The sequence below is a fragment of the Phaethon lepturus genome, unplaced genomic scaffold (genome assembly GCF_000687285.1).
Source record: "Phaethon lepturus isolate BGI_N335 unplaced genomic scaffold, ASM68728v1 scaffold15320, whole genome shotgun sequence".
NCBI classification, from domain to species: domain Eukaryota; kingdom Metazoa; phylum Chordata; class Aves; order Phaethontiformes; family Phaethontidae; genus Phaethon; species Phaethon lepturus.
The window spans coordinates 7197-23448 of record NW_010512749.1 but is presented as its reverse complement, the minus strand read 5'-3'; the positions used below and the strand labels follow the sequence as shown (position 1 = coordinate 23448).

General features: G+C 39.1%; 1 protein-coding gene across 1 annotated transcript in view; it reads left to right on the top strand.

Moving 5' to 3' along the window:
• The window catches only part of FGD5 (FYVE, RhoGEF and PH domain containing 5), a 102621-nt gene extending 90308 nt beyond the window's left edge, over positions 1 to 12313 (top strand). The window contains exons 15-21 of the mRNA XM_010288060.1: positions 2240 to 2339; positions 4514 to 4651; positions 5726 to 5828; positions 7596 to 7726; positions 9467 to 9595; positions 11426 to 11574; positions 12277 to 12313. Of these exons, the coding sequence (XP_010286362.1) occupies positions 2240 to 2339; positions 4514 to 4651; positions 5726 to 5828; positions 7596 to 7726; positions 9467 to 9595; positions 11426 to 11574; positions 12277 to 12313 (787 nt within the window). The remainder of the gene's footprint in view (positions 1 to 2239; positions 2340 to 4513; positions 4652 to 5725; positions 5829 to 7595; positions 7727 to 9466; positions 9596 to 11425; positions 11575 to 12276) is intronic.
• Positions 12314 to 16252: the final 3939 nt, after the last annotated feature.

The window sequence follows — 16252 nt, the reverse complement described above, 5'->3', positions numbered from 1 at the left end:
CTGCTGAAAATGGCTCACTCACCCAAAGAGCCATGTTATTGGCTTGCAGCAAGCTGGTAACAGATCTCAGCACAGAGCTTTTACAGAGAAGGCTCACACTGCTCTTATACCTTTATTTGCATTTCAAACATGTTATTCTTGAACAAAGAGGTAACCATGGGGTGCCCATATAAAATACCAGAGCACTGGGAGAACACAGTGAGTGTTACCTCCCTAAAAGGCTAATTCAGAGTGACAATGATAGCACTGCAACAAAATCCCACCCCATTCCAGTTCAGTTTCTGTGTTCCATGGATGTCCCCTGCTGTCCAGGAGACTGCAGTGACAATTTGACCCTCTCTTTTCTATTTGCATAAGGAAGAATATATGAGCCAGCACAGATAACTGATAGCTTGGCATATAAGGTGCAGCTCAAAAATCACACAAGAACCAAATGTGGCAATGGTGAATCAAGGTCTGAACTTCTCTGAGCCTCAGCAGAAATTCCTCTGAGCCTTCATGCAACCAATGAACTAGCTAATTAAGAATAAGCCAGTGCCAACTGACATATTTATTTTACTCATCAGCAGACAGGTGTTATTCCCACATTTAGACATAGTAACATGTGATTAATGCCTAGAGATGTTTAATGGAGTGGAGAAGAGGTTAAAGGGGCCGGTTAGACATCAGGCTTTTAATAGCAGATTGTCCCTTTTATCTGTCTTTCCCAAAGTGGCTTTAATTTACATCACTATATGTGCCATTATTTCCTTTGTTTTTTAAAATCATATCTTAATCCTCAAGTGGAGAGAATTTCCAAGAAAGAATTAGCAGGAGAAAGGTTGAAGCCAGGACTTCTTTTAGCACTTTGGAGGCTGTGAACGTGATTTGTCTGGAAGATACATAAATCTTTAGATTTCTTAGAAAGTGTAATTTGATGGGACTTCTGGTAGTAATAAGGACGGACTAGTACTTAGACTCTTGCCAGAGATGATCTCCTGCAACATAGCCCCTTGGCTTTCAGAGGTTAGCCTATATGCAGCAGATATACTGGCTCAGAGTTTCTGCTCCAATCTCAGCTCCAGGCTTGTTGATTTTTACAGAGGCTGGTGTTTTTCAGACAAGGACTTATGCTCACAGTGCAGAGGGATGCTAAGTCAGAGATCATTGATAAAATCTGGCATTTCCTCTCTCTTTGTGCCTTTTTTTTTTTAAGACCACAAAAGACAAATTGTTCTCAGATGTCTTGTTTGGAAGCCTTCGTGAGGACAGAGTGAGGGAATCACAGCTGAACAGCAGCTGGCAATAATGCCACTGCTAATTTTTACAACAAAGTCTAGTGCGTAGCTTTAATGTGAGTGGCTGGTATGACTCAGGGAGGGGAGACCACACTGAGTTGCTTTCCCTCCTATGACTGATGCTGGGAACAGCTAGAACTGTGCACAGTGTCAGATGGTCAGGAAGTGCAGAGTTTGAAGTCACAGCAGGAAAACCAGCTAACACAGACAGGACAGCTTATGGCTGTAACAGAGCAAATGCATCTAGGAAATAACAGGTACTAAGAGCCCCACTTCTTTTCTGGGATAGCTGGACTGGCAAAGAAGCACAAAGTGCTTACTGTTTTGCCTTGTGCAAAGGGGGCATCTAGGGGCCAGTCTAGAGAACTACTGGCCTCCATGCATAACTGCAGCTAGAGGGCATGCAGAACTTCCTTCCGAAATTGCTGTCCTGGCCTCTTGCCAGGACACTGGAGATTCACTGTCATGGAGCTAGAGGAAAGTGAAAGCATTCGTATCTCTACTGTGGGTCACAGACTTCTGCATTTCCCAACATGCAGATCATCCAAGCATCCCACTGGAGAGATGAGCATAAACACATTTACTTTGAGCAACCCATGCCAACACTACATGAACTAGAGAGCCTAAAAGCTAGGGCAGATGTGACAAAAAGAGACATTCCATATTGTCCTATGTGATCTAGGATTGAGTGGCTTATAGCAAAGTCAGAGACTACTTTGAAAAATTTTCTGGGCATTTAGTTCCTCCTCAGTCACAGTCCTAACCATGGATCTACACTAATCATCCCACTGAGTATGTCCAACAGTCAGTTTTGTTCCTGTTTGGAAAATTATCAGTTCAATGCAGTAGTGGGTAAAAGAAAACATTCATAAAGTGAAGCTTTTCTCCTCTGATCCAGAAACAGCTTCTTTCACTCCCTGCTGTGCATGGCATTGACTGTTCTGCTGTATTTCATTCCACAGCTCTTGCATGGAAAGAGATGACTGGTACAGCTGCATTAGCAGACACATCCCAGATGACTACAAAGCTCACACCACTTCCACTTTCCACAGCAGCGTGGAGGTAAAAGGCAGACAAGTATTTCAATGCTTGAAAGGGGAAGGGAGAGAAAGAGAGAGACAGAGAGGAAAGGTGGAGAGTTATAAAATGCAGAGTTCCTACTGGCAAGACATTCTTACTATTTTTATTTAAACCACTATGCCAAGCTTAAACAATGAAGCTCATCACAGCTTATGGGCCACCTCTGAAATGTTAATCACACTCTATACTCTGTGGTCTTTGCTTAAATAGGAGTTCTTCTGCAGGAAGACTATTTTGTACTAAAGGTTAACTATTCTGGATGAACTAAAAATAGCTACAAACTTCGTAGATTTTAAGAAAACAAAAACTACCCATTAGTTACAGTAATGTCATACACACAATATGTGCCAGTGCAAACCCCACCAGCAATATTCAAAGTGTACCAGCACAATTAATGTATATTGTTGTTACCTCATTAATTTCAGTTGTACTACTCACAGTTAAGAAGGCAAAGAATGCATCTGACAGAAAGTAAAAATGCTACTTTAGGTTATATAGAACCCCCAGTTTTACTGAATAAGACTAATTGGGAGGAAAAAAAGAGTGCTGGTGAGACCATACGTGGAGTGATGTGGACAGTGCTGGGCTCCTCAGTACAGGAGAGACATGGAAACCTTGGAAAGAGTCCAATGAAGGGCCACAAAGATGAAGGGACTGGAGCATCTCTCATAGGAATAAAGGCTGAGAGAGCTGGGACTGTTCAGCCTGGAGAAGAGGAAGCTCAGAGAGGATCTCATCAACGTGTGCAAATACTTGAAGGGAAGGTACAAAGAAAATGGACCCAGGCTTTTCTCCGTGGTGCCCAGTGACAGGACCAGAGGCAATGGGTACAAACTGAAACACAGGAGGTTCTCTCAAACATCAGGAAACACTTCTCGCCTCTGAGGGTGACCGAGCACTGGCACAGGTTGCCCAGGGAGGCTGTGGAGTCTCCATCCTTGGAGATATTCAAAAGCCACCTGGACACAGTCCTGGCAAACTGGCTCTAGGTGGCGCTACCTGAGCAGAGTCTTTGTACCAGATGACCTCCAGAGGTCCCTTCCAACCTCAGCCACTCTGTGATTCTGTGATTTTATTTTTGAAGACTTCAGAAAGTAAAAAATTATTTCAAAAAACAAAACAGGATTTTCCTTCTGGGCTGAAGCTAATCTACTTTCAAATATTTAAAAAGACAAAAATCAGAAATTAGTTAGTATAGCAACCTAAACCAAATCCTTTTTCAACAAATGAAAAAATAATTTCTTTTGCAGCTCTGCTTCTGATGTAAACCTGAATGAGCGCAAGGAGAAATCTGGAGGAATTTTATTTTTTTGTGTTTAAATCCTGCAGAAGTCTAATTTCCTCACAGGAAACCCTCCTAACAAACAGTCCCTCAAAAGCACAAGAGCTTGCACTACCTTTGCCAAACACTAACCTGCTGTGAGCTGACAGTGGGGTACCCACAATACTTTGGTTCTGAACCTGAAGTAACACTGCTCCTCAGCATGGCTTATTAGATTGGGTTCAGTTCCACATTGACCGTGGCTCACTGGGCTTGGAGCAAAGGCACCTGTACAACACTGCAACATGGTGCATTCCAAGAAATAGGAACAGTGAATACATTTTTCTAAAGCTGCTTACATACATTCAGATCAGCCATGGAAAGCATGGATCAGTTTTGGATTGTGTGGGGGTAAATTAATCTTTGGTTTTACTGTTTTCTGTACTCTCTCTTCCCTGATCACAGAACTGTCCCAAGGTATGATATAAAGAGCTCAGGTCCTTTTTGATTGAAAGCTATAGAGCTTTTTATGGATATTATTTCAAAAGCTGTTAATAAAAAGATGGTTTTAAGTCATGTTCTTACCTGCAGTTTGCATATGCAATAAATCAGATCCTTGTCTGATGTGGAAGTGTGTCAGTGCCTGACCAATAATAGATCTACATGGATTTTTCCCAGTTGCCTTTAACAGCACCATGTACTGATCAGCCACAGCTTTCAGCGCTGAAGCAGCTGTCTCTCACTTACAAGGTGCATTAGGAATTAGAAAATTTGGGGATCTTAGCAGGTGAAAGTAGACTGAAATGAAAGAAGAATTGTATGTGATAGAGCAGGGCTGACTGAGTGGACTTTGGAAGTGTGCATGCCCCTTCATTTGTTCTTGTTTGATTTTAAGCTAAGGGAAAGGCTTGGAATACCCTTGGGTGAGAGGCCTCCTACTTTGGTACCTGTGTCCCATGTAATGATGTGCATGAACTGTGGCTGTGACTTTACCCTCACTTTGAGGCGACATCATTGCCATGCCTGTGGGAAGGTAAGAGCTGTACAAGCTTCTCAGGGAGGCTTTATTCACATCTCTAGGACACTGGCTGCCACTGCTGTAACTTGTGAAAACTTGTAGCAACGTCAAGATCAGAATTTGACTTCTCACAGAACCTGTTAGTGCTCTGCTAAATTAGGTAATTAGGTTTCTAATGACTCCAGTAGGAACAACAGTAACCCTCCCTTGAGGGCCAAATTAATTCCCAAAGGCTAGTAGTTGAAGCCTTACAGGGCAATTGTTGCTAGTCCAGCCATTATATCTGATATACAGCTAGCTCTAGGGGCAATGAAGCAATACATTAAAAATATAGGCTCTGTTCTGGACCAGAGCAGTAGCACATCTAGCACATATCCTGTCCCTAATAACAGCTGGTAAAATCTTCCAAGAAAAGTGAAGAAACTCAGCAGTAGAGCATGGTTTGGTCAGTGACCAAAGAGAAAGCTTCCTCTGTGCTCCATTGAAGAGCTGCTGCCTTTTGCCCAAAAGCCAAAGGGATCTATAAGCTTTTTTGGTTTTGTCCTTTACCACTGACTCCAGAGATTTTTTTATACAGATAAACCTGTACTCCTGTTTTAAACCATGGCTGTCTTTTAACCTCATTGATATTTATTTTTTAATAAATATCAGTAATTTTTGCTGATACGAAAAAACATTTACTTAAGCTTTTTTCTAATTCCTCCGAGTAAATCAGTCTGTACCTACACAGGGATAGCAGAAACATCCAAGCTTGCTTGAGAAAACAATGTTACTAACAAAGCTATGAAAACAGAAGTAACATTAAAGTGATCTTTCTGTGATTCACCAGTAGAGAATGTGTAAGTTCCTGGGGAGATGGGCACAGCAACGGTGTGCACCCAAACACAGTGATCAATTCTGCTTGGCTGCAAATCTACAGCAATCACATTTCAGTCAGTAGACTTACCCTGACTGCGACAGTTTTAGGAGGGAGTCATATCTGGTCCCACTATTCATCTTCCTCTTCCAACCAGCTCAGAGGGTTTGTTTTGTATGTGCATATATAAAAATTCAAATTATATTTACATGCATCTCTCCTTGCTGGAACAGATTGTATGTCGAAATTGTTCGAGAAACAAATACCCTATGAAGTACCTCAAAGATCAAGCAGCCAAAGTCTGTGATAGCTGCTATATGGAGCTTAAGAAAAGAGGTAAGATTCATTCATTCTTGGCAAAAGTGACAAACCAATTTCCTGCCATACAGGAAAAAAGGAAGGCTTTAGGATCTGCCTACCATGTTGTGTTTTGTTAAAGATGACTTCTTATTTCAAGCACAAGATACTTGTGTGCACACAAGGAATTTCAAGCACAAGGGACCTAGCCAAGGTCCCAGAAGTGATAGGCTGTATGGCAGCTAAAACTGTTTTAGCAAGTCAGGTTCTCTGAGGACTCCCCTGGCCTTTTGGTAAACCAGAATAATGACAAAAACCATGTCCTATGAGGAGTGGCTGAGGACGTGGGGGTTTGTCTAGTTTGGAAAAAAGGAGGCTGAGGGTTAACCTCATTGTTCTCTAGCTTCCTGAGGAGGGGAAGTGGAGAGGGAGATGCTCATCTCTTCTCCTTGGTATGCGTGGGATATGGGGTTCAAAGCTTCCTCAAGGGAGGTTCTGCCTTGACATGAGGAAACATTTCTTTACCCAGAGGGTGTTCAAACACTGGAACAGGCTTTCTAGAAAGGTGGTCAATGCCCCAAGCCTGTCAGTGTTTAACAGGCATTTGGACAATACGCTTAATAACATGCTTTAACTTTTGGGCAGCCCTGAATTGGTTGGTCAGTTGGACTAGATGATCGTCGTAGGTTCCTTCTATCTGAACTATCCTATTCTGTGATGTAATTATGGGTGATAGGTCCTCCCCATCATTTCTAATTAATTATCCATTAAAGTAAAACAATGGCTTTACAGTTTCTCACTGTCCTCATCCATGTTGCAGCTTTTATGACAAGAAATGCTGAGGTACAGTGCTGTCACTAAGAGCTTTTCTACATGAGAAGTTAATCTGGTTACAGATGAAAGCATGAATTCAAAGCAGAAGAGCTACTACCTAACTAGAACTCTGTATTATTTTTCTACTATATAAGTCCCTTTTCTGATTTAAATACACATCCAAATCAAAGATACAAGGTGGGGCAGGTGTTACATATATATGAACAGAAAATGAATGGGACACAATGTTCTTGCACAGATATTCATGTAGATAAGTCTCTAAAAGTAGGCACATTATATTGTCAAGGATGAAAAGGTAGGGATAGATGAAGTTTGTTTTTTCCATCCTGATTAACACACTAGCTAAGCAAACACATGAATGGATGCTGTCACAACAGCCAAAAAAGCATCCCCAAGCCACTGTGTGTCCAAGAAGTGATAACTCAGATTTGTGCTAAAACAATGCTGTGCTTTACTAAGAGCTTCCAGGTAATATGTGTTGCCAGAAGTGAGATCATGAAGATAGGAACTCAGACAAGTGGTGTTAATGGACATTGACAGAGACAGAATAACCCTCTCCCATGCAGAACTCAAACAGAATGGTTCATACAGAAAAAATGTCCCATTAGTGTATCTATCCTGCAAAAGTGTTACAGAAAATAGAGGGGATAGATAGAAAAGCCATTTGCTTAATACTGTTTTTAAATTAGAAGAAAACAAGCTATGTTTTGTGCTTTGTCAGCTTTCTCGCAGGCTTCTTTCAAGTAGCTGTAGGTTATTACCATTAACCTGGGGTGCTATGAAATCCACCCATCTAATCAGACCTAAAGGGGTGATTTGAAATAAAAACAAAAATAAAAACGGGCTATGGAGGAGGCATTCCATTTTCCTTAGTCATTTGCATTGGTGTATTGTGTGTGTCTTACCCTTAGTCTGGTATGTACCGATTCATCCATTTCCCCCTTCCCATTCTGAATTTTCTTAATCTTGCAGAGCGGCCACTAAGTGTGAGCTTCCCTCCAACTTCATCCAGGTGTTCAAGCAGTGCCTTCTCCTCTGTATTCCACAATATTAATTATTCATCTTTTAAGAAACAGAAGAAGATCCCTTCAGCTCTTATGGAGGTAGGACCAACCTGCCTGGGAAAGGCAAGGAACTGTAGAGAACTGTGTGCTCATACTTCAACAGCTATGTCTATAATTTATTCTGTGTGCAGTGGGCTCTGCCCATGCCCTGGTCTACTTTCATCATGCAATTATTTTTTCCGTTTTTCACAACAGTGTTTAAAATACAAAATACTTTGAGCTCTGAAGATACCACAAAAGCTTCTTGAGCCCATTGAGAAACGCAATTAGAGCAGTGTACTTTAATTTGCTCATCAGCCTGTGAAGTCTTTAGAATATTAAGATGACTTCAAGGTACTACATAGTAGAGCAAGGCAGATCACAGTCAATGACAAGTATCAACAGAGCAAAATAAACTGTTGACCTTTTTTTTTTACAAAACCCTTACTTCTGAAATCTTACTTTCATTTCAAGAGAAATAAAATACCACTCACTTAGGGAATAGACTCTAGTCTTTGGCACCAAGTCAGGAGCATACATATTTAATCAGTCACTTTCCCTCCAGCTCAAACCAAACTATTTCAAATCAAATGGGTAAAATCTTGATCTCACCAACACAAACAAATAAAATGCCCTCCAATTTCAATGGGGCCAGGATTTCTCCAGCTATATTAGTTTTCTTTCCAGGAAAAAGGTGCCAATCATGTTGATGTAGTCTAGGTAGCTAAGTTGTCCATTGAACTCAAGCACAGTAAGGCACTCCCATTTCTCTGAAATCAGCAGGTATTTATTCTCATATGAAAGAGAATAAAGTGCAAACATCTTGCTCAACTCCTTGTACAGTCAAGACACTGGAATTTATTGAGGTTTGCTTGTGCTGAGGTGAAACTGAGCCAAAGCATGCAATACAAACACACAAATTGAATACTGAAAGAACCAGCAGGCAAATTTTCAGCCCCCATTAGGAAAAAATCATTGCCTTTCTATCCAGAAGGAGGCAGCACATGTTTATTAATATGAACTGCCTCAGGAGAGCATTGCTCCATAACTTCTTCTAACTTGCTTTACCCAGGTCCTGGAACATTTCTGTTCTGCTGCAAAACACTACTACATTACTGTTCAGTCTTCTCTTCTGTCAGTGCTACAAAAGCTGGTTTTGAACCTCTGCCCTTTTTTTCTGAATCAATACTACCGCAATTTACTACTGTAACTAATAACATATACTGCATTGTGTGTGTGTGTGTAGATACATTTAATCAAAATCTGGATCTTTAAGAACATTAAGCACTTAGATCTCAAAATACTTCTGTGAGAGGGGTAACTCTTCTCAGAAATATTATTTCACAAATGAAACCAAGTCATAGTCAAGTGATTAACATAGGTTGATATAAAACCATTGAAAAGTCCTAAATATATCCACATCTTAAAAGTGTTCAGCCACAAGACTGCACTTCCCTTTTGGAAGCATGTACTTTTAATATAAAAAAAAAAAAAAACAGACCTGGGAAAAGGGACAAGTTCAGCTTCTCAGAACACAACTGTAAACTTGCTGACCTCAATAATAACTCAACTGCATTTTTTCCATCACAGTTACTGAGAACTAAGTTTAACCACAAATCTTGAAACAGTTACAAAGAATTGCAACAGCATGCTTATATTTTTTCTGTCTCAATATTTTTAATGGTCTACTTACGGTTTCACGGACATAGACCTGGCTGGCTGGTATGATGCAAATATGCATTATCAGGAGGGGAAAAGCCTTTGCTGTTACAAATCCTGATTTCTCCTACCCTGCTCCAGGTGGCAGCCTCAGGAGAGGGAGCTACCATCAGTGGGTACCTCAGCAGATGTAAGAGAGGCAAAAGACACTGGAAGAAACGCTGGTTTGTTATCAAAGGCAAAGTCCTCTACACCTACATAGCAAATGAGGTACTGTGCAATCTGACTTGAAATAGTTACTTATCCGAGTTCCCTTCTTTACTCCCTACAGGCAGCACAAGTAAATATGAACAGTATAAATGGAAGTTCTCACAACTACCTGCCTTCTGAGACCTGGACCTAACGAACTGAGTCCCCAGGGAGCTGTCCTTAGCTGAGAGGCTCAGCCACAGCCCTAGCTGGACCTCAGCAGCCCTCTTCACAAACTGCCCTTCATTATTTGTCTTCCTGCTATTCATGCTCTTATAAACTGTCGACCACTGTGAACCTTAGACTATGTATTTACACTTAAAGACTTCAAGGTCCTTAGGTGTTCTCTGGGGCACTTGGTAACTGCCAAGATATTTTGTAGATAGATGGTGCTATGATCCATTTCTCCTGAGGAGGAGAATTTTGTAGCTTTGCAAGTATAGATAGGACATATTTACTAGTACCTACTAGTACCAACAGGAAAAGACAGGAGGCAGTCTACAGAGGTGAGATTAATGCCTTGTGTATTGGCCTGTAAGCTCCTCTTTACAGCCAAGGAGGCTGGATATCAACCAGATCATTTTCATGTACTTTGTCTTTTCCCAGTCCCTTTTCTTATTTTAATTTCTTCTGCTTTGTGAATAGCTGCAATACAAAATAAACTGGAAGGAGTGTGATATAAAGTTTGACAGATTTGGGGGTTGGAATAGATGACCTTTAAAGGTCCCTTGCAACACAAACTATTCTATGATTTTATGATTTCATAAACAGAAGCATAAAAATTCATTTTGCTGAACAAAGGACACAGAATGCAAGAACTGTTGTAACAGCAATATTTGGTACTTTAAACCTTTGAACATGTTGCAAACATCAATTGTTTAAACTTTCATCACCACTGTGACAGCTGCATGAAGCAACATTATCCCCTTTAAACAGATAATGAGATTGAGGCCCAAAAGAGTTCATGATTTGGCCAGCAATTCAGACCATTGGCATCAAATTCTGCATCCAGTACATTTACCTTACCTTTGCTAACCTTAAAAGTGATGATTTCTGGTTCAACAGTAGGAAAAAAGCAATAGATTCTAATTACACTTTGCATGCCCAGTTTGCAATTTAGCTTCTAAAAGCAGAGGCAAAGGCAACATACACATATAGAAAATATTACCTAAATACAGTGACCAAAATTGCAGCTATCAGTAACAGCTAAACTGCCATTCAATTAATGCTTATTGTTTCTTTAACTTGTATAAAGAAGTGTCTAGGAAGCAAAATTCATGGATGTTTCTTGGGAGTAACTTAACAATTAATTGCATTTCCAGCTCAGAAATTTCAAAGCAGCATTTTGGAAAGCAAGTGTGCTGTTTGAGACAATGCAGATTTCCAGAAAGGTTGCTAGTGCTATTAAAGGAAATGGCAAGGTACAAAAAAGACTACTACTTGCACACAGCAAATAAAAATGGTTTAAAGGAACATAACTGGGAGTGGGTCTCAGGCTTTCAGAACTGCTGCTGTACTGTCCCATACTCTCAGTAACCTCTAGTTTGCCTCCTGGACCATTATGTCAAAGATAACCATTAAAGTAATACCTAATTTGACTTTCATGGCCATGACTTTCAGAAGTGGTGTTTGAGTTCTAAAGACTCTCAGGACTAAGACTAGATAAGCATGTGTGGTACACAGGCACTGCTTCTGTTTATGTAAGGGCCACCAGTCCAGTGGAAGATTCACACTACTGCTTTTGCAGCCCTGTCAGAGAGGGGTTGTATCATTATTTGGTTTTCAGAAGGAGCCCTCAAACTGTTACAAACCTTCTCTCTAAATTTTGGTTCACTTCTTGTTTGCTTTCAGGACAAAGTTGCCACAGAAAGTTTGCCTTTGTTGGGTTTCACCATTGCCCCAGAAAAGGAGGAAGGAAGTATGGATGCGGTTTTCCACCTCTACCACAAGCAGACTCTCTTTTATAGCTTCCGAGCGGAGGATAACAATTCAGCACAGAGGTACGGGGGTAGACTTCCACATTAGCCACTGCACAGGTCCAAAAGCTTATGTAGGTCTTTTCCCTCTCCTTCACTTCAGAATGCCTTCATAACTGAGGAAACATCTTTCTGAGTGTTGATTAAGCCAAATTGCATGTGACTGGCCTGACATTAAAAAACTATCTGGTACTTTTCAGTTCCTTCAGGAAGGAGAATTTGGTCCCTTTGTAAGGTAAAGGGGAGGTTAAGTCTCAAAAGTCATGCCTAGAAGTCTGCCAAATGTGATTACTGCACAGAAATTTCTCTGATGTATGTGTTCTATTTACCCATCTCAGTTTCCTCATCAACAAGTAATTGTTTAGATTACCCATTCTAATGCCAGCACCTCAAGACATGCAGGGAAGAAAATGAGTGTTTGTGGGAGGTTTTGTTGCTTTTGAACATACTTCAGTGTTTCATCTTTCCTATTCTAAGACAGCACTTGTATTATCTTTGAGATTTTACAATGTGTTACTGGTAAAGGTTGTACTAGAATGCAAGAGTCCTAGTACCCAGTTCCCTGCTTTAGTCACAAAACTATAGTTCCTCATCAGAGCTGGGATGGGAAATACAGTCCTCTTCAGGCTTTACTTTCTTAAAATACTTATTTTTCTTAAAATACATATGTTCTTAAAATGCATATAATTTTATATGTACCACTTTTTCTTTCCTGCCTTTTTTTAGGTGGATTGAAGCCATGGAAGAAGCATCCATTTTATAGCAGCTATCACTCAATGGACTTGGAATAAATTCTCAGATTTCTATACATTTCCAGCAACCCTCTTCTGTCTTACAAAACTGAACAGTGTACTTCAGGCAAACTGGCTACATACACTGGATAAGAACTGCTTCCAGATTGCTCTTTTTGCTTCCATCTTCTTACAGCCACATTTTTGCAAATGGAAATTTTAAAATAGAGAATATTTATGGTGATCCTTATGTCTGTGCAAGTTCAACACGTACTATAAGCTTCTCCTCTGATCCCACAGTAAACTAAGTCTAACATCAAGACAAGAAAAATACATGGAAATACTGACTACAGTATGCAACAGGCTCAGTTTTACTTACTCTAGAGCACTATCATAATTCATTTGGTTTGTTTTGATGTCTACCATAAAATGAGAAACTATGTAGTAAACAACAAATGCTCGTGTAAAGCACTTTATTATTTTTATTGAACTACAGCTTAATTTTTTCATGTTTTAAGGAGTTCTGTGGCCTGATTTATTATTCATCCATTACAAGTGCCAGCATGAAATTATGCCCCACATATGCTAAATTGTTTCCACAGAAAATGAAATGACCACCACATTCAATTTACCTGGTCTACCAACACTTCACTGGCTATCATCCAGGATAATTACTTACTATCAATTTATAATTTTACATAGATCACTGTATAATTTTTGTTAAGGGGTTTAATTTCATACCACTGCAGTACTTTGAAATGCACTCCAGTAGCTCTACAAATCCAAATGTTGAATTACATCACTTCTCCCTAAATACTGCATCAGATTCAAACCAAAAGGTTATTTTTAATTTATTATAAACCTACAGACAGTTTTTATTTAACACTAGTCTACCTAGTAGTGTTAAGACTTTTCTCATCTATTTAAATAGTCTATTTTCAAAACTCCTGTTTCTGCTGTTCTTGTTATGAAAAATGTCAAACATTTAATCCATATAACCAGCACACCATTTGAAATATGCTGGTGGGCTGAAATGCACTTGTCTGAACTTGCTCTGCTGGAGTCCTTTGGCACTCTTGTGGCTAAATGTATCTTACATCAGACTGCTGTTGTGCACTACAACTCCAGGGCTGGATTCTCAGCAGCCAAGTGTCTGTATGACTTCAAAGATGCTGTGCTGCTTTGCACCAGTTGAGGATATATACCTCTGGAGTTTGGGGGTTTGGTTTTTTGTTTATTTTGTTTTCTTTTTGTTTTGGGGTGGGTTTTTTTGGTTTTAGTGTTTTGTTGGGGTTTTTTATAAAGAAGGCTAAGAAATGGTGTTCTAATCATTGCAATAAAATGGTTTCATGTCCTACATTTGTTATAATATTTGACTGAGGAATAGAATGGCATTTATGATTAAAATATATCTTTGTATAAAAATACCATGTTCAAGAATTTACTTACGTTAAAATATATTGGGGGGGATTTTTATTACTTTCATTTTTCCCTTTCTTCAAGAAGCTTAATGGAGATCTGAATTTTTGACCCCAACAAACTCTTCAGAACTGTCCATACTTTTAAAACATATGTATACAAATGATAAAGGTAGTTCAATGTATCACTTGGAAAAACAAGCTTCAAAAAACAAATACCTACCACTGAATAAAAACATAGTTGGTTTGGGTTTTTTTGGTACATCTGAGTCTGGTAGTTTCAAAAAGCACAGATTATCATACGCAAACAGAAACCAAGTATGAGAAAAGTAAAACTTTTGCATTTTTTACTTAATGGGTGAACACCAATGTTAACTGTTTGTTTCATGTTAGAACCATGACCTTGCTACCAATACCCCATGGATTTGCTGTCAATACACTGTAAATGTTTATCGCCCCTTAAAAACATTTTGCACTGACAAAGAATAAGAGAATGTTGAATACAGAGTGAGATCTCTAACCATGGTCCCACACAAAACAAAACTGCACTACAGAACAACAGTATTATGAAGATTTAGGTGCTGACATTTAGTGACTGTTGTATGAAGTTTTTAGTTATAAGCAAGAAATGAATACATGAAAATATTTTGTTGTAAAAAATAAGATACAGTGCTATTAAACATTGTTTTAAGTAATGTCAAAAAATAAAAAAGCAAAATATAACTGCAGTTCTACAGGCTTTTCCTTTACATTATTTTTACCTTCTTTAGTTCCAGTTTTGCAGTTCCAGTTACTGATAACAGACACTTACCTATTAATCAATTCTCTAACAAACTAAGGAAGAACATCAAGCCAGAGATGGTAGTGAAGGCCTTCTGGTAAAAACAGCATTTAGACCTAATTGCTATCATGAAGTGTTTCAGTCCACACTGCATTTACCTCCAGTAAAGCCCACCTACCAGTCAACTTTACTTCAGTTACAGATATAAATCAGTCCAACCGTTAATCTAATTTGAGCAATGCTAAGCACCAGACCCAGAAATTATCTTCATTTCAGAGTTAATCCAATAATCGCCTTTTAGAAAATTTTAACATCTTAGAACAGAGGTATATAGATACTCAGTTTACTGTATGCCATTAACTTTCAAACAGCTCTTTCTTCTTAATTAGTAGCTAGTGTTACTCCTTCAAAACAAAGATTTTGTCCCACACCTTCACAAATATTTTTTCTAAAAATTCAGTAATATGTCACAATGTACTAGCTACTCGGTCAATAGCTCAGATGCAAGCTGATCTCATTTGTTTTCAGTGTTTTTCTGTTTATTTTGTTACTTATTAAAAAGCAATAAAATTATTAGCCATTACCTGCAACTAATATTTAGATCTATCTTACAGCATATGCCTAGTTAAATTCTGGTTTTTAAACAGTTATTAAATTAATTTTTCAAAGCAAAGTAGAAGTCATTCAGAGTTGGAGAATATTCAGACAGAATCATGGAATGGTTTGGGTTGGAAGGGACCTTCAAAGATCATCTAATTCCAACCCCCCTGCCTTGGGCAGGGACATCTTCCACTAGACCAGGTTGCTGAAAGCACTGTCCAGCCTGGCCTTCAAGACACGGCAAGATCCCGTGCCATTTACACAAGCACTGCTGGTCTAGCCCTGGGACTAATACCCTTCCTGAGCTGATTCTGTGTTGCTTTTACAATTGACAAAACACACACAGCTATGAACATCAACTAGGCTTTTCCTGTTTGCATGCTACTTTGGTACAAAACCAAAAAAAGCCTACTCTGGCTGTAACCACGTTCAGTATCACTGCTTGTGAAGGTAAAAAAGGTGTCAATATTCAGTGAGAGGAAAAGGTATTCCCTTGTCACTTTATGAACCTCCTACATGCTATACTTAAAACACTAGTCTAACTTCACAAGTTACTTGGGAACATACAAACTTCTATGCAAGTGCCCACAAAGCAGCATTGTCATTCTTTGCCATGCTTTCTTTATATTATTATTACTAAATGACAAGATTTTTACATTCTTTTGATTATTTTAATAGCATTTTACCCCAGAAGTGTTTCAACCTGTTTCTAATCTAAATGCTTTGGAAAGGCATGGAATACTTTTTACAGAAATTTTCTCTGATTTTTTTCATCTTTTTACTTGTAGTACTACATATTTATATCCTTTCCTTGCTCCTCTAACTTAAAACAAACTAGAAGGCAGTTTAAACTGCCTAGTTTTTGTTTATATTTTAATTTCACATACTATATGCCTTGTTATTAACTGTTGTACTTGCCAGCAGACAAATGTGATCTTAAAGAAAGCACCACAGGAACTGGAATTACTTTCTGTCCATACTGAGAGTTCTTAGAGCAGTCAGGTCCTGCCGGTAATAACTGACTATGTCATATTGAGAGCTTACTTTAGGTGAATTTTGGGGCAGGGTTAGGATTTTGCACTGCTCTTGCTTTTCAGTCTTCAATGCATAGCAGTTGCATACTGTTCTTAAAACAGCTTTTTACAAATATTAATGAATAAAAAATAAATTTC